The sequence below is a fragment of the Artemia sp. Qi Xiang Cuo genome, chromosome 15 (genome assembly GCF_049724085.1).
Source record: "Artemia sp. Qi Xiang Cuo chromosome 15, ASM4972408v1, whole genome shotgun sequence".
Lineage (NCBI taxonomy): Eukaryota > Metazoa > Arthropoda > Branchiopoda > Anostraca > Artemiidae > Artemia > Artemia sp. Qi Xiang Cuo.
Window position 1 is genome coordinate 55415045 of NC_142808.1, and position 27023 is coordinate 55442067.

The window sequence follows — 27023 nt, forward strand, 5'->3', positions numbered from 1 at the left end:
TCACATAGATTAAAAACTCAAAACATTAGCTAATTCCAAGGTACTTTGGGACTTCACGGGGAAGAGTCCCCCTATCCATTTTCCTTAGTTGTGCCCCTGCACAGAGGCTGGTAGATTCCCTTCTGACAAGTTCTTCAGAAAACAAAACTGCATAATCAGTAAAAGAAAAGAAATTAAAAAAAATTACTTGAACATGGCTTATAAAATTCTAGGAAAATCTGCTAGCCTCCATAAAATTAATTGTACATTTTTACCCAAAGTGGGTCAACTCTTCAGGTATACGGTGGCTTCAGTGGGGACTGGGGCTTGACCCCCTCTTTTGTTTGTCCTCTTCCTAGATTTTGAAAAGTACCTTTTTTGGTATTTTTATTAAAAATTACCTTTTTTGGTATTTTCATTGAATAAATTGAAAAAAATGTCTTCCATAGATTTTGAACAATAAATTTCCCTGAATTAAAACCACAGTTATAAATCTTTCCTCACTTATTATAGGCAGCGCTATAGCACTGCCTAAGCAAAGAACGATGTTGGCACAATGTATTTTTGGCTGGTTTTAGACCAGGGCACTTCGTATCGAAGGAGTCGTCGTAGAAACTTCTTAAATGGCTCATTCGATTGGAAATTGGAAGTGTTTATGCCCTTTTTAATAGCTGAGTAATCGGAGGGCAACTAACACACCTTCCACGCCCCCCATTTCCCCAAACACATCCAAACAAAATTTTGAGATAGTCATTTTGTTTAACGTAGTTGAAATATCTGGAAATTATGACTTTGAGGAGGACACTTCTTCCACAGCATTAAGGGCAAGAGATGTAACTTATGCCCTGGGGGCTTATAAGGTTCTTACAGAAAGCGTTAATAATAGTCGAAACTGATTGGAGAGCAATTAACCCCTCTCTCACGCCCACCATTTCCCCAAAATATCCAATTAAAATTTTTAGATAGCCATTTTGTTCAATGTAATTGAAAGCTATGGAAATTGTGTCTTTGAGGATTACAACCCTCTCCCCTAACCCTCAGGGCAAGGGTTGTAAGTTATGGCCTGGGTGAATATAAGGTTTTTAGAAAAAATGGTTGTCGTAGAAACTTCAAAAATGGCTATTTCGATTGGCAATTGAAAGGGCTAGTGTCCTTTTTAATATTAGAAAGTGATTGGAGGGCAACTAACCCCCCTCTCAGGCCAACGATTTCCACAAACACATCCAATCAAAATTTTGAGATAGCTATTTTTTTAAACGTAGTTGAAAGTTCAGGAAATTAGGTCTTTGAGTATGATAACCGTCTAAGAGTCCTCAGGGCAGGGGTTGTAGGTTATGCCCTGGGGGCATACAAGGTTTTAATAGAAAGGTTTGTCGTTGAACCTTTAAAAAGGGCTCATTCAATTGGAAATCGAAAGGGTTAGTGTCCTTTTTAATAGTAAAAAGAGATTTGAGGGCAACTAACCCCCTTCTCACGCCTACCATTTCCACAAACACATCCAATCAAAATTGTCAGATAGCAATTTTATTCAACGTAGTTGAAAGTTCTGGAAATTAGGTCTTTGAGGATGATAACCCCCTCAGAGCCCTCAGGGCAAGGGTTGTGAGTTATGCCCTGGGGGTTTATAAGGTTTTTATAGAAAGTGTTGCCGTAGAAACTTCAAAAAGGGCTCATTCAATTGGAAATTGAAAGGGCTAGTGCCCTCTTTAATAGTCAAACATGATGGAAGGGCAACTTACCCCCCTCTCAAGCCTACCATTTCCCAAAACACAATCAATCAGAATTTTGAGATAGCCGTTTTTTTCAACGTAGTTGAAAAATCTGGAAATTATGTCTTTGAGGATGAAAGATCCCCAAACCCCTCAAAGCAAGGGTTGTAAGTTATGCCCTGGGGCAGATAAGGTTTTAATAGATAGAGTTGTCGTAGAATCATCAAAAAGGGCTCATTCAATTGGAAATTGAAAGGGCTAGTGCCATAATTAAAAGTTTAAAGTGATTCTAGTGCAACTAACCCCCCTCTCACACCTACCATTTACCCAAACGCATCATATCAAAATTTTGAGATAGCAAATTTGTTCAACGTATTTGAAATTTCTGGAAATTAGGAATTTGAAGATGAACCCCCCCCCCACCCCTCAGCCCTCAGGGTAAGGGTTGTAAGTTATGCCCTGGGGGCATATAAGGTTTTAATAGAAAAGATTGTCGTAGAAACTTCAAAAACGGCCCATTCGATTGAAAATTGAAAGGGCTAGCGCCTTTTTTAATATAAGAAACTGATTGGAGGGCAACTAACCCCCCTCTCACCCTCAACATTTCTTCAAAAACATCCAATCAAAATTTTGAGATAGCCATTTTTCAATATAGTTGAAATTTTTGGAAATTAGTCTTCGAGGATGACAACCCCCGCCACAACCCTTAGAATAAGGGTTTTAAGTTATGTGCTGGGGGCATATAAGGATTTATAAAAAGTGTTGTAGTAGAAACTTGCAAAAGACATCATTCGATTCGAAATTGAAAGGGCTAGTGCCATTTTAATAGTCGAAAGTAATTGAAGGGCAACTAATCCCCCTATCACGCCCATTATATGCACAAACACCTCCTATCAAAATTTTGAGATAGCCATTTTGTCCAACGTAGTTTAAAGTTCTGTAAATTATGTCTTTGAGGATGACAGCTCCCCCCCCCCCCACCCCTCCGGGCAAGGGTTGTAAGTTTTGCCCTGGGGGCATATAAAGTTTTTATAGAAAGCGTTGTAGTAAAGACTTCAAAATGGGCTCATTCGATTAGAAATTGAAAGGGCTAGTGCCCTTTTTAATAGTTGAAAGTGATTGGAAAACCACTAATCCCCCTCTCACGCCCTCCATTTCCCCGAACACATTCAATCCAAATTTTGAGATGGCCATCTTGTTCAACGTCGTTGAAAGGTCCACAAATTATGTCTTTGAGGATGACAAACTCCCTACAACTTTTAGGGAAAAGGTTATAAGTTATACTCTGGGGGCATATAGGGTTTTTATAGAAAAGGTTGTCGTAAAAACTTCAAAACAGTTCATTAGATTGGGAATTAAGGGGGCTTGTGACCTTATGAATAGTCAAAAGCGATCGGAGGGCGATTGTACCCCCCGCCCACGCCCATCATTTCCCCAAACACTTCCGATAAATATTTTGAAATAGCCATTCTGTTGAACGTAGTTGAAGGGTCTGGAAACTATGTATTTGAGTATGACAACCTCCCCGCCCCCGAAAGCGTCGTCGCAAAAAGCGCTAATTCGATTGGAAATTGAGAGGGCTATTTCCTTTTTTAATAGGTGAAAGTAATTGGAGGGAGAATACCCCCCTCCCGTGCCCATCATTTCCCTACTCATTTCCAATAAACATTTTCATATGGTCATTTTGTTCTACGTAGTTGAAAAGTCTGGAAATTATGTCTTTGAGGATGACAACCCTCCCCCCATAGCCCTCAGGAGAAGGGTGGGAAATTATGCCCTTGGGGCATACAAGGTTTTTATAGACTGTTTTTTAGTATAAGCTTCAAAAAGTGTTCATTCAATTAGAAATTGAGAGGACTAGTGCCTATTTTCTCAGTCGAAAGTGATAAGAGGGCAAATGCCCCCCACGCCGATCATTTCCCCAAAAACTTCCAATCAAAATTCTGAGACAGCCATTTTGTTCTACTTATTTGAAAGGTCTAGAAATTATGTCTCTTAGGATAACAAATCCTCCCAGCCCTCAGGGCAGGTTGTAACTTATGCCTGGGGGCATATTAGGTTTTTATAGAAAGCTTGGTCATATAAACTTCGGAGGGGGATCATGAGATTGGTAATCAGACGCTCTAGTGGTCTTTTTAAGAGTCAAAGTGATCAGAGGGTAGCTACCCCCCTCCCCCACACGCACATGTCGCATTGTCCCGAAATGCATTTAATAGAAATTTTGAGATAGCCATTCAATTCAAAATAGTCTAAGTATCATATAACAAGGCTTTTGGGGTTGAAACAAACCCCAGAGATTACGGGCAAGGGCTGTAAGTTATATCCAGGGGACATTTAAGGTTTTTATGGAGGGGATGGTTGTTTAACTTTAGAAGAGCTCGGTCTTTTTCCCTGAAAAAGACAATGTCAATATAAAACGACCAGAAATTAATTAAAAACACTTTTCCACAAAATAAGTTTTTCAAAAAAAGTAAATAACTACATTAAATCAAAAATAAAAATAAAGAATCAAATAATCTACCAAGCATACAACTACCCCAAAACAGTATCAATAAATAAATAAAACCCCAAACAAACAGAAATTAAAATAAACAAGAGAGTCAAGCTCAAAACGAGCAGAAATTAATATGAGTAGGGTTCTAAATCCCTATGGTTTTTAAAAGCCAGAATATAATCTGTACTTTACTGAAAAAAAATCTTTTAAAATTTTTCATTTTTATACCTTTAAGAAATAAAAAATTAACTAAGATTTTAAGGAATAAATATCAGCATATGTATATTAAACTGACAATGCACATTTTTTCAGTAAATTCATTTGAATTTTTTTCAGTATAGTACAAATTTATATTCTGGCTTTTAGAAAGGCATAGGGGTTTAGAACCCTAATCATATTAATTTCGGCTCGTTTTCAGTTTGACTCTCTTGTTTATTTTAATTTCTGTTTGTTTTGGGTTTTATTTATTTATTGATACTGATTTCATACAAAAAAACGAGAAAAAATGGGGTTTTAAAGGACAAATGAAAATAGCCAATTGATACTGATTTCATACAGAAAGAAAATAAACAAAATAAAAATATTGTAAAAAAAAAATATTTTTTTAACGACTAAATAAAAATATTGACAAAATACAACAAAGCGAATCGAATCATTCTCCTGCTTTGAAAAAAGGAGTAGTCACTTCTCTAGTTGATAGAGCATTGCTAGTTTTTTCAACACGCTTCTTGGATTCAGAGCTCGACCACCTTAGAGATATTTTATTTGGGAATGGTTATCCAATTAGTTTAATAAATTCTGTAATTGCAAAACGCATTAAAAGATTATCCGATAGTTACAAAGAAAACGCAAATCAAAAGGTAAATTCAGTTTATCTTGGTCACCTGTACGTTAAAGGGGTTTCAGACCACATTTCAAAAAAATCTAAGAAAAAACTAACATTTACATTAACTATAGACCCAGAAAAACTATCAGTTCCCAAATTTATCAAGGTAAAGACCCTATCCCGATAGGTGAAAACCCCGGTGTTTACAGAATTCCTTGTTCGTGTGGTCTTTGGTGTATCGGAAGAACCGATAAGTGACTTACGGATAGATTAACTCAGCACTCTACCTAAATTAATAACAAATTTAAAAAGTGGAAAAAACAGAAAATTTTGAATCTGTCGTTGCAGAGCACATTTTTGAAAACCCAGACCATACTTAATTGTTTAATCAAGCTAGTCTAATTTCGCATGACATAGGTATTGTTCAGCACTACAGAGAAGCTGTTGAAATTTATAAATACCAACATTTGGGACTAGCTTTGAAGAGGGATTCTGCTGATTTAAGAATAAAAGAGCCGTATTTCGGTTTTCTCAGAAGAGAAGCTTATAGTTTATTAGTCCCAGATAAAAACCTGGTACCAATTTCCCAATCACTTAATCAGACATGTCAACAACCCTTTAAGTCTTAAAGAGTGTCTGCGAGGAATGCAATTATTAAAATCAGGAATCAGATGACATAGCTCTCCAAACTCATTCAATGCTGTTTCGTTTTGATTTGAGTAAATGAATGTTTTTCTGTTATTTCTCAATTATTCGCTAGTATCCGTTGATGGCAGTTCAATTTTGAATTTCTTTGCAAATCACGGATATTGGTGAATGACTCACTTTTATTGTTGTTAGGCATTTGGTTTTAATGCTTACGAGTTTTGGCTTTTATTGAATTTTATTCATCTTTTAATTTTTCGTTTTTTTTTTCATTGTTTTTTTTCACATTCAAATTGACTTTCCGTGTTTTATTTTGTTGGTTTTTTCTTTGGCACTCTCATTGATTATTATTTTTTTTTGCGCTGAAGAAGAGAGGCGTTTGACCCCTCAAAATATTCGCTTTGTTGTGTTTTGTCAGTATTTTCATTTGGCCTTTAAAAACCCCATTTTTGCTCGTTTTTCTTTCTTTATAACATGTCAGGCCAATGCGGCTTAAGAAATTATCTTTGACACTGATTTGTGGAAGTGTTATACTTGGTAGATTATTTGATTCTTTTTTTGTTCATTTTTGGTTGAATGGAGTTCTTTACTTTTTTTTGGAAACTCATTTTGTGGAAATTTTTTTTTTAAATTAATATCAGTAATAAGTGACTTTGATTGTGGCTTTCCAATACTGTTATTAAGGTAATAAAATAGAGCCTTGTCTTACCCCCTTCTTTGTCAGGAGAAGGGGATTTCCATGTGGAGAAAAAACAAAGTCACATAAGAGGCTAGCATTAGCTAGTAGATGAAGCCTAAGCTACACTTTTAGACTTTTATACATGTCAGTCAGTAGGGCTAGGATGCAGGGGTCAATAGCAACCAAACCCAGGTCCAACATAATCTCCTCACGAAGAAGCGAGTCAAATGCGCGCCATTCATCATAGGCAGCAAAGCAATACTTTCATCATGTTCTTCTGCATCAACTAAAGCAGAAAGCGCATGACGGCACTCAAGGTGAGATTGAAAGCCAAACTGAAGGGCTTAAACAATACATTTAGTTTACTGCTCTTCAATTATCAAATACTCAAAAATTTTACAAATACAGTTGTAACCGTTATTGGGCGAAAATACAAACACTCAGAGAAAGGTTTATTCTTCTTAAAGATTAAATAAAATAAAAACAAGTTTTTTTTACTGCAAGTAAGGAGTGACATTAATACTTAGAACGAACAGAAATTATTCCGTATACGAAGGGGATGTCCATTCCTTAACGCCTCACTCTTTACGCTAAAGTTTTCTATTGTTTGAAAAAGTAGAGTTGCTACTTTTCATGCTAATTAGAAATCCAAAATATATTTTTCTCTATCTCGTCAGGGTTTCAAGATATTGACAAAAACATTTTTTAAATTTCCTATTGTCGGATATATCTGGGTTAAACATACATAAACGCTTAATGTCAGATATCTAAAAAGACGGGCGCAATAGAGACAAATGGTATAAATATATTTAATAAAAAAGTTTCATTGGTTTGAAAACATGCTTTGAATACCAGCATATTCGCCAAAGTCTTTTCCTAAGCCGATGGCATTCTATCAAAAACTGTTAATTTTTTTTAATTCTATTAAAAAAATATCCATAAAATTAGTTATTTGTTTCTACCCAAACTAGGGAAATTAAGCCAGTAGATCTCCTTTTGATGAGTTCTTGAGGAGAAAACTACTATTCTGGCAATAGTAGAGTTTACCCATGGTTGATAAAATTTTAGTAAAAACTGTTCTACTCCGTAATATTAGTTGTTGACTTTCAGCAAAACAGGGGCAACTAGCCCTGTAAATCTCGCTTGCCAAAGGTCTTTGTATGATAGAACTATATATTCTGGCAAACGAAAACTAACTGATTGAAGTGATTTGGTTGCGGGCAATGGCTGAATTACTATGGGCATTTGGCTATGGGCAATGTGTAATGATTTTGTCTCCAGAAGAAAAACTTCTTTTTTCACTCAAACTGGGTCAACTCTCCCTGTAGATCTTCAGGGCTAAGCTCTGGGTAGCAAAAGACTTACTTAACAAGGTAGTTTGCCCATGACTAATCTTCTGGTCCAAGATGTCTTCATACATAAAATTAATTGCTGGGTTTCAGCCATTCAGAGACAACCCGCCCTATAAATCTCCAAGTTCCTGGGAAAAACTTCTTTTTCCCTCAAACTGGGCCAACTACCTCAGTACATCTCCCTGCTGTTGGGAAAATTGAACTACTATATTGGCAAAAGAAAACTTACTTGATAAAGTAGTTTGCCCAGGGTTGATAATATTCGGGTAAAAGCTGTCCTTCTCCGTAAAATGCATTGTTTGTTTTCATCCAAGCTGGGGCAGACCAAGGAGAAGCAAAAAGTGATACTTGACGACTTGTTAGGGCCAAGGCTTTCTTAATATATGGTATCTAACAAAAAAAGTAACGTTTGAAAATTTTCAAAAAGGTCTATGGAATTATTTAAATGAGAAAAAAACTGAGTGGGTAATTTGGGACTTCTCTTCCCTTCTTAAGTCAAGACATAAGTAACTGGAAGGGTTAATATAATTTTATCATTATTAACTATCTTTTCATGGATGCATGGCATGCATGATGCATGACGTGCATGATGGATAAATGCTTGTAATAATAGAATTTAGAGCTTTACTGAAGACAAAGGAGAAACAAACCCGTCAAGCAGGTCAGCATTTTCTAAAAGTAGCATTAACACTAAATATATAGAAACATAACACTAATAAAGATCTTATGCTATATAAATTCTTCCCTTGGGAATACTAGAGCAGTTTCAGGTAACACAGTAATAAAAAGAGAGAAAAGAAAAGATTCAAAGAGAAAGTAAGGGATAGGGGTATAGAAACAGATTAAGCTTATCATCAATATCAGAATGTTGATAAGATTTTAAAATTCATGATCTAAAAATAATTATTTGGAGTTTATTTATTAATGTCCAAATAGGAGCCAAAGTATAAAGTTTCCTCCATGGTTGCATGATATTGACGTTCGTTTGTAACTATTAATCTATAGATACAGTTATGCTAAATTTATACAGCTGTTTACAGTTTAATTACTTTTATATAAATTTGATTAAATGCAATACATTGATATAAAAGTTTACAGTTTGTTCGGATACAGGTTGAAGATTATTCAGTATTTAAGCAAAATTTCTTATGAATAACATTTATATTATAAACAGCATTTATGTATAATATGAACAATATTTAACATATTTATATTTAAATTTGTATTGCAGCATTATATTACAAATGATAAAAGGATTTTTGTCTCATCTTTTCTGTTTAACCACTTGCGAGAAACATCAACCAATCAGACTATTTGAATTTCTGTCTCTTCCCTTGTCATCGCATTTGTGAAAATTATTAATTTTATAACTTCTAAATTATTGATAAGAAAAGAAAATATTTGTGGCCAATTTGACCTTGACAAAGGAAACAAAGATAAAATTGTGTATAATCAAATTGACATTTGCTTTTAGACTGATTTAATAAGAACAATTCAAGTTCTCTTTTTTTAATGAAAGCAAAGAGTAAAATTAAAACTTAAAATTAATAAAAACTATTCCGTATATGAAGGAGGCTGCATATTCAAAACTTCCTTAACCTCTTAGGCTAAGGTGTTTCTGTCCTATCCTAAAAGCATGTATGAATGCAACAAATGTACCTCATGTACATTTAGTGTTGAATTGGGGTTTCATTTACTGATGACCTCTTAGAAAATTTGAACTGAAAATTGCATTTGTACAACTATTAATGGTAGTTGTAAAACCAAATTCATTTGATTTTAGGATTATTCTCAACAAACTGGCTTTCCTAAAATTTTGATCGGATGTTTTTGGGGGTAAACAGTAATGATAAGTTTTATTACAATAACAGTTCATTTGTATGGACTGCATTTGTGTTTAGGGATGAATGGTATACTGCAAACCAATCTTTCTCTCTTTCTCTCTCTCTCTCTCTCTCTCTCTCTCTCTCACACACTCTCTCACTCTCACTCACACTCACTCTCTCTCTCTCACGTAAACCTTACCAGCAGCAATTACAGCAGGATTGTTTTGGGGGCACGTGCAACCCTGACTGTCAAAAGAGGGGTGGAGGTGCGAAAGTACGTCTCTAGAATAGAGAGGTAATAAAGTAGAGAAGAGGTATAACTCCCTAGCCCTTCTCTCTAAAAGAAAAGAATTGGGGCTTACTTTATAATCGATATCTTCTGGAGCCAGTTCAAAGTGAGCTAAAGATGAGTCACCTGGCACATCATCATAAGAATACGTACGGGTTGAAAAATCACAGCCTCCCATATTGATTCGGATTAGATTGTATTCAGCACTTCCTGGGCCAAAATAGGAGCTGCAAAACATAAGAACAGAATCAGTTTCTAATCCTATTGAATCACCAAACGCCACATTACCACAGAATCTGTTCATCTTTGATTTTTTCATCATCTATGATTTCTCGTTTCTTAAGTTCAATTTCTTTACTCAGGGTATTTCTTCTCCAGTTTTGTGTCACTTGTTTAGCACAATGATTTTTGTTATAAGTAATTTTCAGAATTTGTTGATTTTTGTTATTTTTTAATCACTTATTTTAGTGTTCACCTCCGTTTTCTTTTAAAGTCAATAATTTATCTTTCAAGCTAGTTTTCAGTTTTTGTTGTTTCAATTATTTATTTGGTACTCACTTGAATTTTTTATATGAACCATTAAAACTAAAAAAGGCATCGGAGGCAGAATAATCTTTTTCTTATTTTCTATATTTATAAGCATAAAAACTGTTAGTATTGGAATATGGCATTTTAAAATACAAGAACAAGACCAAGAAGCTATTATTATGATCTTTTATTATTCTTACTATTTTAGTATTTTGTCGTATTTTCCTTTTTTATCATAAAAAAAATTTGAATTTATTTTTATTTCCAAATTTTGCCCCTCCCCCCCTTACACGCTGAAAAATATCTTGTTTTGGCATTTCCATTTGAAAAAATTCCTTTTATTGTCTTTTCATTACAGAAAAAACTTAAATACACTACAATTGTCCCCCCTCTATTTTACCTTAAAATACAGTCAATACTGTTTTACTATAAATTTTCATAGAAATTCAATACTTTTTGGTTTTAAAACAAAATCATTTCCTTTTTAATTAAAAAGTTTTTTTATTTTAACTAAATTTACTTATTTATAACAGTTTTTAAATTTATTTGCCTTTATATGTCAAAATAAAATTTACCTTTATTTATTATATTCATAATGTTCTTGAAAGGTCACTAATATTATCTTTTGAAATACTAATATTATCTTTTGATCTCTTTATAAATATTTTCGAGAAGATTCATATATAACTTAGTTTATTTTTTAATTTATTTGTGTGTTTTTTTTTGTTGGTTTTGTCATGTTTATGTTCTGTTATTTCTTTTTCCTATGGCCCGATGGCTTTTTTTGGAAATTCATACATACATACTTATTATACTATTTTTTTACCATTTTCACGCCTCCCTCTTCAGTTCTTAGGCATTTTAAAGTGTATCGACTTTCTTCTATTACGTCCAAAGTAATCAATTAGATACCAGATACCGTTAATCTTAAATAAATACACTTCGATAGTCAAAATTCAAACTGAATCATTTGATCATAATGAGTCATTTGATCTTAATGATCACAATCAACCGATCATAGTCACAAAGAGAAAAGATTCTCTCTCCTTTAATCAAACTATTTATCCATCAATTCGCGTAATAAAATAGGGCGCAGGGACCAATCCTTACTGCAGTAAGGCACGGCGAGAGGCTTTTTACTTGTCTCTACAGAAAAAAAAACAGCAGCAGGAACGTCATTTCGATTGCAGGACAGGTTCTGCTCTGGAGGTTATTGGCTTTGAAGAATCTTTATCGTTTTTCTATATATTTCTTGCGTAAAATAGTTTAGCAGCTATTTTTGTCCACACTTGTAACTTTCAACCCAAAGTGAATAATAGATTATCACAAGGTGCTGTTTTACTAACCTCAACAAATTTTCCTGCGCTCCCTCAGAAAGAGTAGCAATATTCAGTGTTGCTGCATCAGTGAAAGCTCCCCCAAATCCTATAATTAGTTGATATTTGATGCTTCGATTGATGCTTACAACCACATCTAGAATTAAAAATGAAATTAATATTAAACTATATATATATATATATATATATATATATATATATATATATATATATATATATATATATATATATATATATATATATATATATATATATATATATATATATATATATATATATAGATATATATATAGTTTATTAACCCATCAAAAACAAAGGCAGATGGAGTAAATTAACAAGAAAAAAAAATACCACTTCAAAATAAATAACACTAAATACAAAAAGCCATACAAGGTCAACAAGACAAAACCAGACAGTCCATTACTGTTATAGCAATTCAGCCCACGGGTAGCCGCAAACACAAAAATTAAAAGACTGGATTTGCGCTCCTATTACATCTTCAGGGTCAATTATATCACACCTCCTACACATGTACCGATTGCTCGTCCACGGGGGCACCCGCTGCAAAAACTTTGTAAACCTATAATATGTAGCTCGAAGATTACACCTAACACTCAGAATAAAAATTCGCCAGAACGGGCTCAAGTACAGCAAATGAGGGACCACCATAGCGTTATAAGGTCGTGATAAAATTCGGCGATCAAATTTCCGCTTATTTGCAACCATACGGCTGTAAGTGTACGACGCGCGTTTGTGGAAGTGAGTCATAAGAAGCCGACGGGTTTCAGTAATTGAGCGCCTGAACGGGAGACCTAGATAGACAATAGAATTAACTAGCTCAACTTCGGCATCACCTAATCGAACTGGCGCGTGTTCATTTTCTTTTGAATTAAATAACAACTCAGTAAATTTATCAGTGTTAAAGTGGAAGCCTATTTTATGATAAGTGCTCTGGAGTGGCAGAAAATTTTCTTCCAGGCCACACAGAAAAAAAAATTAGATTAAAGACGTCATCTGCGTAACCAATCAAGGAGACGTCGATCCCAAGAAGAATACATTAAGTCAGGGCATTAGACTGAGGTTTAAGAATGCTATTGTTAAATGCAGTCGGTGAGGTAAGAGCACCATGCCTTACTCCTTTTTTACTGGCAACATAGGGTCACCACGTGACAATTCAATGGCACAGTCAATTAATGTGATCTGTCCTGCGCGAATGGACTTAGGAAGCAAAAGCTCAGCTTTTTAATGAACATACACATCATAAAGTGGCGGCAAAAAAAGGATCAACGCCTCTAAGACCCATATCAAGTATTATACCTTCATGTATCAACAAGCTTAAAGCATTTTTGACGTCATGGGTTGCTAGTGCCAGGATTTTACCACGGTTTTTTGCCTCAATTGAACGAGAAATAAGAGCATTAAGTGCATGTCAGCATCCAAGGCCAGTTTGAAAGCCAAACTGTTGGTTATGGATATTGCAGTTTGATTGTAACATAAATAATCAACAACTCAAAAAGCTTGCAAAAAGTAGTTGCAACAGTAATCGGGTGGTATGAAGAGTACTCTGACGATGCTTTACCCCTATTTTCAAAATTGGCGTGAAGGAACCTATACAAAAAGAATCAGGTACCATTCCTACGTTAAAACCATTTGAAAAGTAGAACAAGGTGCTCCAAAAATAGATTGCTGCACAAAAATAAATGCTGAGCCGAAATCTGATCGAACTCACGCGATTTATTTTTCTTCAGCTTTTTAACAGCCGAATATACCATTACTTTCGTCACAGTAGCACTGGGACTTTTTGTACGCAAAAAAAAAATCATCAAGATAAATTTTAAAACCATCCTGAAGCGGTGCATCTGGTGGTAAGAATTCATTTTGGTAATGTTAAATCTATGATAGTGTCGTATTTGCAGATGTGGATCTTCGCAGGAATCCTTAGATAATGCCGACCAAAGCTTATTCGGATTCGAACAAACCACTTCAGAATTTACTGCAATTAAAGAACCACCATGCAAAGAAAGCTCCTTTGCAAATTGTCGATTCGTAAGAATTCGAATCTTATTCAGCCAAACATTAAGCGGTGAATCGGGTTCCCGCCAGACAGAAAGCCACAACGTAGCAGACTTACAACCATTCCGTAAACTTATATTAGACGACCAGACAAGAAATTCTCTATCAGTCTTTACTTTTCTAGCAGGTACAGCTTACTTTTCAGCAACACGCAACGCGTGAGTTAGCTCACTGCAATACGTGTTCAGTCGAAGTCGCGACTCAAGTAGATTCGTTTTAGAACTATTCATAAGCAAATGAAACGGGACTCTAATTTTATCTAATAAAATAATACTCTGGAAACAATCCCTAGAAGCACGCTCCCAATCATAAGAAAATAGAACCGTTTCGCCCCCGGATTAGGAGACGAACTTGAAGGGCTAACATTTACATTAAATACAAAAGAGAGCGGAAAATGATCCGACGTAAAACAAGAGTCGGACACGGTTACTTCAAAACAGAGACCGACGGGGTATGAACATCATGGTCGATATATGATGTAGTTCCACTATTGTGGCTGTATGAAAAGTACTTATTTTTTATGCGAGTATATATTCACTGTCAAGCGAACAATAAAGTAGAGTCACACGACTAGATGCAGTTTCATTTTTCTTTGTCAAGTCAAATTTAAAATCACCCGCTAGAACACGAGAAAGCCCAAGTTTTTTCATATTTTCGAGACATTAAGCTAGCCGAGCCACACTAATTTTAAACAATATCTCCGATTTCTCGTCTCGATAATCCATTGGAAGATAAACCTGAAATAAAACCACATTATTAATCCTCACTGCAAGAAAATAATTTCCAGACTCGAAGCTAGAGCCCGGGAGGGAAGATTTCACCTTGGAGATATATCTATTAAGTTCAAACTAAGAGAAGTCGCAAAATCTTCTTGAACACAAACCAGGTCATATTCAGGCATTAGTTCTTCTAAGAACACAGAACGATTCAGAAAATTACCATTCAGATTCCTCGATGCAACACTATACGAGACATTGCTGGGTGTAGCGTTCATTTTGATGGGGAGCTATTGGCTGGACATTTCATGCTATAACAAGTGTGCCCTCTCTTGTTGCACAATACACAGAACATATTGCTTTTGCAAGGAAGATCCTTACTTGAGGATCTTCCTGAGGATGGTCTTCGGCACCACAGCGTCCATAACGGGAAGATTGAGAACAATCTGTTGCGATATGCCCAACACAGTGGCAAAAGTAGCAGCGTTTGGGCATAAATTTAAATTGTTCAGCATGCATCTTTTCATATATAACTCTGATTGAGTCACTAAGAAACTGATCTAGATCAATTTCTACTATCAAAGTAAATCTTGAAGACTTTCGCGTGTTCATAGCTGCTTATTTCAGCAACTTCATTGGCAGTAGGAACAAGCCTCTTGATGTCCTACTCTGTCATACTAGGTGGAACACGCTTGAGAACTGCAATGAAGAGTCGCTCTCTTTTTTTTTCTGTTAGGTCGGGAGCATTTGATTTCATATTCTCAACGACGGTTCTTGTGGACGACTTGGATCTTACTATCAGCTTCCAGTCATCCTTGGTTTTACAAAGTTCATTTATCTCATCAGAGTTCGGGCAGACACTATCGACAAAACGCTTGCAAGCGTCCGAATTATCTAGCGTTTTGGGAGATTGATGACAACTGCATACAAGGATTTAGCACCTACTTTTGCAGTGTCCTTAGTGCCGGCGTGGAAGTAGACGAGCTTGGCAGACAGAATGAGGAAACAAAACTCTTGAAGTTGAAACAGAATTAATTTATCTTCCTAGTCAGTGTTACGCTTGCTTCACCCGGAACAAAGGGAACCTCATCTGGCTGGAAAATGACAACTTTGGCAGTGGCACCGAATTCTTATCACTATAATCAAGCGCTTTAAAGATGTCTGTAAAAGTGTCTGAAACCTTCTGTCTGTTAGTGGATCGGACCGACATTTTCGCTTCAGACCAGATTAACCGCTTGCCTTGCACAATTTGATTACCAGCAAAAAATCTACATCCTACTCTGACTACATCCGCATCGATATTCCCAGCCTTCCTTGCTCGAACCGCATAGTTCAGAACTGCATTCAAGACTAATTTCTTCCATGCCATGACTGTACGGAATGAAATGTCACGCGGTGAATCAATCAATCAATCAATCATTTATTCATTAAATCAATAAATTAAATCGTAAATTCAACTACTATTATCTGCTATGAAACAGTTAATAAAACCAGTGACAAGTGCGGGTACCCAAATCGCCTTTCCTGAGTAATTTAAGGATCAATATCCGGCCGTTACCGATACGGCTCTTATGTTTGTTCCTGCTCCCTTCTGCACAGGCTGTCACTAATGTTTGGCATTGTAGAAGTATCGCCGAAAATGTGCAAAAACGGCTGAATCAATGTGATCTGTGGGGGTACCAATTCAAAGTTACAACGTTTGGCCAGATTTGGCAACTGTGAAACTTCACTTGTTCAGAAAAAATAGATACACAGATGGTTTTATTTACCATCTTTATTAATCTTGAGTTTTGTGACTCCATGTCAAAAGCCAAGGCTATGGAAAATGGTATTAAACTTGGATATGAATACTTATCTGTGAAAGAATATCTGTCGGCATCTCGGTGCTGTCTCAAATGCCGTTTGCCAGACCATAGAGTAGCTGATTGTACAAGTTTGGTTGCGAAGTGTGCACACTGTGCGGGCCCTCATATTTCCACCAAGGATTCTCCCTGCCAGCTTGATGCAAAATGTGCCAATTGGAGTAAAAACCATGCCTCCTTTAGTCTTAGATACAAAGTGCTGAGAGAAATCATTGCCAAGAAGAAATGATTGTGCCTGTTTCAATTGCTTCGCTTAATATAAATAGTACACGTTTAAAGGAGCATAAGATTGATGAATTGTGTGACCAGTTTGACATAGTATGCCTTCAAAAACACCTCCCGACTTCTATTAGTATGAATTTGTTAAAAAAAATGTCGTAATCATTTCGTTTTTACAACTAATACTGAGGTCACTTTTGGTAGACCTTCAAGAGGCCTCGTGTGCATTGTTAAGGATAACTTGAGTTTGTTCTCTCCAGTGTGTTCTCACAGTGATGAATTTATCCTTGTAGTTTGGTTTGGTAATACTTTGTTGATAAATGTGTATCTCCCGTGTAACAAATAAACTATTTCTGCTTTAAACGCGTATATGAAAGCCTCGGAAAATCTTAAGGCTATTCTTGCGTCTGTTGTATCGACTGGTTATGATTTCATAGCGGTTGGTGACTTTGACAAAGATATTACAAGTCAGTCAGTTTGATCCGATACAGTCCTTGATGCTTTTTCTGCTTATAAAATAGTCGAGAAAAGTGCTGATTAGTCATATATTCACCAATCTGGAAGTTTGTTTAATATTGACCATGTAGTTTCCTCGCCAACAATTAATGCATCGACTGTTCTTATTCATGAAGACAATCGTAATATTGAGCACTTCCCGTTTTCGTTCTCTGCTTCACTAGTCGCTTTCCGTTCTACTAGACCATTTACACAAAGTTCTAGATGGTTTTATATGAGTAACCGGAGTAGAGCTAATTTTGCACTTTATATTTCTACGTTATCCGCGTTATTGGGTTCTATAAGAGTTCTTTACCATTTGCTTCAAGTTACTAACCGTTTCTCAAATGATAAGCAGTCTCTAAATGAATATTATGGTAAAATAATTTGGTGCTTAAGACAAGCAAAAGTGACTGCTGTTCCTCTAAAAAAGATTAAAGTTAAAACTAGAAAACCAGAATGGGTTTTCGACCCAGAGTTAAAAGTTGTAAAGAATAAAGCTAAGTTTTGACTACAAATATGGGTGTGTTGCGGTCGGCCAAATCGAGGAGTTGTCTTCGATCTGAAGCAAAGTAGCAAACGTGCATATAAAAAACGTTTACGGCAATCTAGGGTATCTGGTTTTGATTTTCATGCAATGAAAAAGGAGTGATCTCATGTTCTGAATTCGGATAAGCTTAGTAGTGAGTTTTCTGAAAGTCCTATAGCAGTTCACACTTGGATGTCGTATTATAATGATAAGTTCTGCAAGTTATGAACTTTGCCCAATGTTTACATATAGTTTTGGCTATTGGGAAGTATACAGAAGTTTCAGGGGGATTTTTTCTGATATTTGGGGGGGAGGTCGGGGAATCCTTGGGAGGACATTTCCATGGAAGAAGTTTTCATGGGGAAGGGACATTGCTGTGAAGGGGGCGCAGGATTTCCCAGCATTATTGAAAAACGATCAGAATTAAATAAAAAAAAATCAGCTGAAAGTAAGGAGCATCAATCAAAACCTAAAACGAACAAAAATTATTACATATATGATTGGGTACACCTCCTAATAAACGTAATAAAAATATAAGAATATAGAATTTATGTTCCGTAAGTTAATTCGTAAGTTGTGTCAGAACAAAATTTCGAGAAAGCCATTTAGCCACAAAAAGTGAAAGTAACATGCAAATTTAGTTTAAAATATTCATGTATGGTTAGCTAAAATCAAAGCTGCATTAATTCAAAAACGTTCAGAAATTAAATGAAGAAAACAAGTTTTTTAACTGAAAGTAAGGAGCGACATTAAAACTTAAAACGAACATAAATTATTCCGTATATGAAAGGGGCTGTTCCCTCCTCAATACCTTGCTCTTCACGCTAAAGTTTGGCTCTATCTCACAACTTTATTTTTTTAAACAATAAAAAATTTAGCGTAAAGAGCGAAGCGTTGAGGAGGGGACAGCCCCTTTCATATACAGAAAAATTTCAGTTCGTTTTAAGCTTTAGCGTCGCTCCTTTCCTTCAATTAAATTTTTTTAAATTAATAAAATTAACATCAAATAAACACAAATACAATACACAATAAACATCCATACATCCATACACATAAACATCCATACAACAAGACACATACCCATCCATACAACAACACATATATTACAACAAGACACATATCCATCCATACAACAAGACACATATCCATCCATACAACAAGACGCTCCATTGATTTTTATGAAATATGTGTTTGATGTAGGGAACGAACGTGAGACGCATGATTTCCTAAGGTAAAAGAACGACACGTTACTCGTCAGAGCCAACGAGCCATTGAAAATGATTTTAGAAATACATTCTAATGCATTCAATGTATTATTTCCAGGACGTTTGCCAACTGATGTTAAGCGTCAGAATAACCTAACAAGTTATTTGCACATTCGATTATTTGCTCCTGAGAATATGCATACCCACGATGATTTAAGATGCATGCTGAGTAGACAATTTCTTCTGATGGTTAATAGTACTGTGTAGATCGGATTTCCCTTACCTGACTTGCACACTTAGCGTGGCCCGCCACGCTAAGTGAAGTTAAACGAACCTAAGTTGAAAACAGTTAACTCAATGTAACCTAGCTTGAAATTCAGTTATGTTACTATCTTTAACTATTACTGAAAAAAATGGAAGCACTTGAGGTAGTCAAAACGCGTCACCATCTAGACTTTTAAATATAAAACTCACTGAAATATCTTTTTTGGATTTTTTTTTACTCATGCGGTGGCCCACTGGTACTCTATGGTTGACTGTGATAATACCATGCATGATTTTGATAATAATTTGTAATACTGGGGTAATGCCAGAAAATACTCAAAATGTTTTGCAAGACTGTTAATACAGGACCAGATTTTGTAATACCTAGAATGATTTGATAATATCATATAAGAAATTAATACTGGAATGTAAGGTGTTTGATAATGTCAGACAAGATTTTGATTATATCACAGAAGGTTTGCAAGCACTTGGCACGATATTGATAATACCATGCATGATTTTGTTAATAGATTGCATGACTAGGGTGCTTCCGGAGAGGATACTCAGAATGTGTTGCAAGACTTTGGTAATGCAATACAAGATTTTATAATACCCATGGGTGCCCATAAGCTGAATTCCAGAGGGGGGGCAAACCTCGTCTAATTGGCACTTTTAATGATATATAATAGAAATCTCATAACAAAAATATAAAAATAAGGCAGCATCATTCAGCCAGGGGGGCGGGAGCCCCCCCCCCTGCCCCACCCCCTATATGGGTGCCTATGTCTAGCAAGATTTGGTAATATCATGTAAGAAATTAATACTGTATTGTAGGGTGTTTGATAATTTCAGACAGGATTTTGATTATATCACTCAAAATTTGGAAACACTTGGCAAGATTTTGGTAATACTGATTTTGTTAATAATTTGAAACACTCTGGTAATACCAGAGAGGATACTCATAATATCTTGCAAGACTTTGATAATACATGATCAGATTTTGTAATACATAGCCCACTTTGGTAATATCATGTAAGACATTAATACTGCAATATAAGATGTTTGATCATTTGAGACAGGATTTTGATTTTACCATACAAGATTTAGAAACCCTTGGCAAGATTTTGATAATACCATGCATGATTTTGTTAATAGTTTGCAAGACTTAGGTGATATTAGAGAGGATACTCATAATACCGTGCAAGACTTCAATAATGTCAGACAAGATTTTGTTATACCTAGCAGTATTTGGTAATTTCGTGTTAGACATTAATACAGCAATGTTTGGTGTTTGATAATTTCAGACAAGATTTTGGTTATGCCAAACTAGATTTGGAAACAGTTGGCAGGATTTTAATAATACTATGCATGATTTTGTTAATACCTTGCTAGACTTAGGCAATACCAGAGAAGATACTCATAATATCTTTCAAGACTTTGATGATGCAAGACATGATTTTGTGATAACTAGCTTTCAATATTCATTTACGTCAAGCTTTCTGACTATTAAGTTGCAAATTTCCAAATTCAAGAAAAATTCTATGTTCAAAAAAATAAAAAAATTTTTGATCAAGAAAAAAATCGGTTAAAAAAAAAATTACACTAAAAACATTATTTTTCGAATAGAAAAACTCACAACAGGCACATTTGTATCATCCTAATTTTATACTTTTAAAATATCACATGTACTTTCTTTTTGTCAAGGTATGTTTAGTGAGATTTTAAGACATGAAAAAAAAGTTGAGAAAAAACCGTAAAAAAATAGAGGGGATTGGAGGGAGCCTTGGAGGGGATAGGGGTCAAGGAGGGTGGGGGCTGTGGGGCCCTGGCGGGAGGCCTGGAGGGGGAGGGTTGTGTCCCTGGCGGGGGACTCAGGGCTCTGGTGTAGGACTTTGGGCCCTCGTGGGGAAATTCGGATCCTGGAGTGGGGACATGGAGCCCTGGATGGGGACTCAGGGTCCTGGATGAGAACATGGTGGACCAGACTCATGCGAAAGTCCGGTAATGAAAAACCGATGTGTAGAATTCCATTAACCATCAGAAGAAATTGCCTGTCCAATATGTATCTCAAATCATCGTGGTATACATATTCTCCAGAGCAAATAATCAAATGTGCAAATAACTTGTTAGGATATATTGACGCTTAACATCAGTTTGTCAATGTCCCAGAAACAATACATTGAATGCATCAGAATGTATTTCATAATCATAGTATTTTCAATGGCTTGCTGGCTCAGTCGAGTAACGTGTCTTAGGAAATCATGGGTCTCGCGTTCGATTCCTACATCAAACACAAATTTTATCAAACCAATGGGGTGTCTTATGGTATGGATGGAAATGTGTCTTGTTGTAATTTGTGTCTTGTCGTATGGATGCTTATAAGTATGGATACACAGGATGTCTATTGTTTATTTTATTGGTATTTATTTGATGTTTATTGAATGGATGTTTATATGTATATATGTATGGATATGTGTGCTGTTGTATGAATGGTTATGTGTTGTTGTATGGATGGTTGTGTGTGATGTATGGATGGTTATGTGTATTGTTGTATGGATGATTAAGAATCAGGTTGTATGGATGGTTAAGTGTTTTTTTGTTGCATGGATGGTTATGTGTACAAAAAGGATTGGGCACCGCTCAGAATAATAAGCTATGTTTGTATGGGCTCGCTTGTATTTACTGTATTGCTTCACCGAAACCATGAATGATTACACAATATCAGATAAGGCATAATTCTTGAAAATTCGCAAAATTTTCTGAAACTGATGTGCAAAAAGGATAGAGCACCGCTCTCTTAGATTGAGACATTACTACTGTAATGCCAGTAAATCTGAACCCACTGCCATAGAGAAATCCCGATCCTCACGAAAATATCCTCCAGAGAATTCAATCCTGGTGAAAATTTACGCCGGACAATTATCCTTTACAACTCCGTGCATAAAATCCAGAAGGAAAAGAGAAAGCAAGACATTTACAAAGAATGTTGTATAGGAATTCTGGCACGTTCCCCCAGTGTATAATTTCCACTAACAAATGCACCCCTGGAAACTTCCCTCCCCATAGAAAATTCCCCGTAGAAATCCCTCCAACGAAAAGTTCACCCCCCTACCACCCGGAAATGTATACATACTTCACAATAAAAAAAACTATGTGTAAAAATGGCAAATTTTATGACTTAAAGACCTTTTCCCTGGGGTTCTTGGGGGGGCGGGGTCATGTTATATCCAAAGGCATAGGTATTTGGCCTTTCAACTATGATTAGCAAAATGGCTAGCTAAACATTTTTATCGGACGACTTTGGGAAATTAAGAATTTTTTTTTTTTTGCCAGAAGAAAGATGAGAGATGCGTGTTTGTTTGCTTTTCCTAAGGGTGATCGTATCGAAAGACAGACAGAAAGGCAGGCAGAAAGCCAGACATATAGACTGGCAGACAGAGAAGACAGATAATTCAAATAAACAAAAAAAAAATTTTTTTAATTCAACCTGCAATGCTGTTTGACATTTCGACAAACTCCAGAGTTCGATGAACTAGTCTCTCTCTTTCCCTGCTTGAAGAGACTAAAATAGCAGTTCCTTCTGGTGGCAGCAGGATATCTTCTACAGGATCACAATATGTGGAATTGCAAACGCATACAAAGGACGAGTACCCAAAGTGACGGTTAATACAACTAACAGTGCCTGGAAATAAAATAAGACTTTAGTAGAAATCATCTTGGGACAAAATTTACCACTGCCTCCAATTTATACAATAAATACCAAAAACAGAAATATTTCTAGAAACAGGGTAAAAAATGTTGCTGGTATAATATAAACCCTACCTCCAGGAAAGGATTGGATATTTGTCCAGGGTCCCATCTCTGCTTCTTATATCTCTATTTGGGAATTCTTATGGATAATCCCTTTTAAAACTAATGGAATACAAATCAGGCAGATTCAGGAGGGACCAAGGGACACACTCTTCCTCAGAAAGTTGAAACTTGTACGAATTGCAGGATTGAATGGGCAAAAAATATCAATGAGGGAGCTAAGATTATTTTGGTGCCCCTACCCCCACCCCTCAGGCGTAAATTCTAAATGAACCTCTGCATCTCAGCAATGCATTTCCTCTAAATGTCCTAATTTTTTTTAAATTGAAGAATAAGAATTGAGGATAAAAACTTTTATTTCAAATAAATATCCGAAGCATTAGTGTTTAATATATGTCGATAATATATGATAATGCCTGCTAATTAATTCAATATGGTATTTTTAACTTATTTATATTCATCACTTACTTGTCACGGAAGACCAATGGATTCTTGTAATAATTGTATTTAGTGCTTTACTGAAAACAAATGATAAGAAAAAGGCTGTCGAGCATATCAATCAAACAGTTCGTGGTAACGAACTGTAAGTAAGGAGCGACTCGGCTCAATAGTAACTGAAATTCTGAAAAACAGAGTTTTAATACAAATAGATCAATCAAAAGAATTGGATATTTATGCTAATTTCAAATATATGAGATTCATTAAGCTTAGTTTTACCAATGAAAAGTAACGACCCTGAGAAAATTTGCCTTATTTTGAAAAAAGGGGGAAATACCCCCCAAAAGTCATAGGATTTTAATTAAATCACACCATCAGATTCAACGTACCACAGAGCCCTACTGTAGAGGCTTCAAGCTCTTATCTGCAAAAATGTTGAAATTTTTATTATTTGCCATAAGAAAGATCCCGGATGCGTTTTTTTTCCAGGGATGATTATATCGACCCAGTTGACCTAGAATATCGAGAGAGGGGTCAGTCAAACAGAAATTATATGTTCTAACGTCTCTTTTAAGTGACCAAAAAATCGAGGGCAACTAGGTCCAGTCCCGCAATAATTTTTTCTCAAAGTAACCGAGTCAAAACTTTGAGACAGGCATTTTCTTCAGCATAGTCGAAAAATCATATAACTATATCTTTAAGGATGACTTAAACCCCCACAGTCCCGGGGAAATGGCTGAAATTTATGAACCTTGGCCATTGTTTCCTATTGGTTATTGGGTTATTTTTTCTGATGGAGGAGGGGAGGGTTGGAGGAGGGGGTTACGTGGGAGGATCTTTTCATGGAGGAATTTCTCATGGAGGAAAAGAATTTTTCCATGAAGGGGGTATCAGATTTCTAAGCTTTTTAAAAAAATGATCAGAAATAAAATAAAAAAAAAGTTTTATTCAACTGAAAGTAAGCAGTAACATTAAAACTTAAAACGAACAGAAATTCTTACGTATATGAGGGGTTTCACCCCCTCGTCAATACCTCACTCTTTAAGCTAAAGTTTTATTTAGTTCTTTCAAAAGAGCTATTTATTCTAATTAAACGGCATTTGTGATTCATGGGTCATTCTTAAAGAATTGGAATAAAATTTGAATTTTAGCGTAAAGATTGAGGTATTGACGAAGGGCGAACCTTGTCATATACATAATAATTTTTGTTCGTTTTAAGTTTTAATGTTGCTCCATGCTTTCAGTTGAAAACCTTTTTTTTATTTAATATATTCCAAAAACAAGCCATATGCATTAAATAACAGAATGAAAACAACTTGCTAATTAATGAGCATTGCCACATGATTTCCCAGGCCCAGGGAACGATAATTTAAATTTCATGGCAATCAGACGGCTAAGAACAAGCATGCCCCTCATTTTTTACTATAAATACTGCCTGGAAACAATAGACAATTTTCAGCCCTTCCCCATGGATGGTTGGGTTCATACCATCCCTGGAGGCATCCTTAACGGACCTTTCAACTGTTCTGAAAAAAAAAATACCAGAAAAATAAATGCATCTATATCATAAGGTTTTATGGGGATAAGTATCAAAAAAGAAAAGGAGAGGGGAGTAAGCATAGCATATATTAAATACGTAACCTAACCAAGGTACCTTCCCCCCCCTAAACCCCATAAAACAATCATTTAAATATTTTAAACTCAACTAGAAACCACGCTTTGCCATCAATTTATCCAGCAAATACCCGTTTGTCTGCTTTCATGTCTGGTTTCCTTGTACAGTCTATAGCGCTGGTTTAGTTATAATGCATAAGTACCTGCTGTAGTTAGTTTTATCTAACTGTAGAATGTTTTAAAGGATAAGATTATAGTAGTTTGAAAATGCCTTCCCATTATATTATAGGCTCTGTATCCGGTGGCATGAATATATTCCTTCTTCCAGAAAATACCCCTTCACGGAAAATAACCCTTTCAACAAAAATTAGAAAATACTCCGCCCCCCCGCCGGAACATACCCCACCCCCTGCGACAGGTCTTCAATCATTTTTGATTTATAAAAAGGACTAGAACTCTCAATTTCTGATCCAATGAGCACCTCCGAAGTTTATGCGACCATGAGTTGGAGGTGTGGATGGGAAAGGGGTAGTACCCCTCTTATACGGAAGAAATTCTGCTCACCTCAGGGTTTTATGTTATGCTTTACTTATACGCTGTTATGCTTTTATGTTATGCTTTACCTTACGCTGTTTATAATAACAGCGTAGACCAGAAATATTCTCAGCAATCATAAGGGAGTACATATCATTTTCACATTTTTGATGCGTTTTTAAATTTTCTTGTGTAACCCACGGGGTGATTTTCCACGGGGGGGGGATTTTCCGTGGGCGGGGCGGTGTTTGTTCCAGGGGCTATTTCCCGGTGAGATATTTTCCAGGGGGAAATTCTCCGCTGGGGGTATTTATTTGGGGGAGGGGGTTTGTGTACTTATGTATTATACAGAAAACAAACTCGAGAATCGCGTCAAGAATCACATTAATCTTACAGGACAAACAGGTTTGCGCTAGGCAAACAAAGGGTTTTTCACTCAGTGAAGAATATTTAAACTTAAGTTTTTTGGGGTTGAAGGGGCAAAAAAAGGTACCTAGGTTAGGTTACGTATTGAATATACGCTATGCTTTACAGCAACCCCCCCCCCCCCCTAATTTGCAAATATATAGCCCAAATTTGTTTCTAAACCATTATATTTTCATCATATTTTGTTTTATTTCATTAGCAAGAACCAAATATATAGCTCAAATTTGTTTCTAAAGCATTATATTTTCATCATAGTTTGTTTTATTTCAATAGCATTAACCAAACTTCAATTCTCGCATGTTTTCTGTAGAATACATAAGTACCGGTGTGTTTTCGGGAGGTGTAGGCCTATTCCCGGGGAGGGGGGCACCTGGAACCCTGTATCCATTTTGGGAGGTTATATTCTCCTGGTTTAACTGCTTCCCAAGACCACGAAAAGCCAGTCATTCTGAATTTTTCCTCTCTTAGAGCCTCAAGCTTGTACACAATATAGAGATGGGTATGCTATGGGTATGTCCCTGCAAATTCGGGACGAAAAGTGTCATCAGAGTTGATAACTAGTTTTGTTGATCTATTTTTAAGGTTCCACAGACAATACTGACGAAATTCTTAAATAGTCATTTGAAATCGTCAACATTTGAAACAGTCAAATTTTGAAATAGTCAAAAGGAAAATTTTGGTTTTCAGGTATGATATAGAACTGAGATCCATTCATGGTTGACAAATTTTTCGATTTTGATTTCTTGGTACTTATAGATATGAAGAAAACCTACCGCTAATAAAAATTATCAGTGTAATAAAGATAATTCCTTTAAGAATATTCTTTGCCATGACTAAGCGAACAACTAAAACAACGCTATGTTTATGGCTAAGTTACGGATTGTTATCTTGACTTTGATTTATTACGAAATATGGTCAAAAAAGGGACTGCCCATACATTAAACCATGCATTTCATTGATTTCTCAAAGGTATTGTCAGACTAACTGAATTTTGTCTTGGTAGCTTTTATTTGGTCAAAGGGGGGTCTCCTTTTTGGCCCAATGTGTGGACATGGGAAGGATGTTTTTATTAATCTTTGGGGTTTTATCAGGGATTGATTGGATTGAGAGAGAAAATTAGTTGGGGAGGATTGAAGGGTGGATTTTATACTTAGTGACAGATATTTGATGGGAA

The 27023-nt window shown here is 35.8% G+C and overlaps 1 protein-coding gene across 1 annotated transcript in view; it reads right to left on the bottom strand.

The window, feature by feature from the left end:
• Window positions 1-26700, bottom strand: part of Gba1b (Glucocerebrosidase 1b) — a 47837-nt gene extending 21137 nt beyond the window's left edge. The window contains exons 1-5 of the mRNA XM_089101854.1: window positions 26623-26700; window positions 22515-22709; window positions 11674-11800; window positions 9873-10026; window positions 7914-8074 (exon numbers count right to left, since the gene is read on the bottom strand). Of these exons, the coding sequence (XP_088957980.1) occupies window positions 7914-8074; window positions 9873-10026; window positions 11674-11800; window positions 22515-22709; window positions 26623-26680 (695 nt within the window). The 5' untranslated portion in view covers window positions 26681-26700. The remainder of the gene's footprint in view (window positions 1-7913; window positions 8075-9872; window positions 10027-11673; window positions 11801-22514; window positions 22710-26622) is intronic.
• Between the last annotated feature and the right edge of the window lie 323 nt (window positions 26701-27023).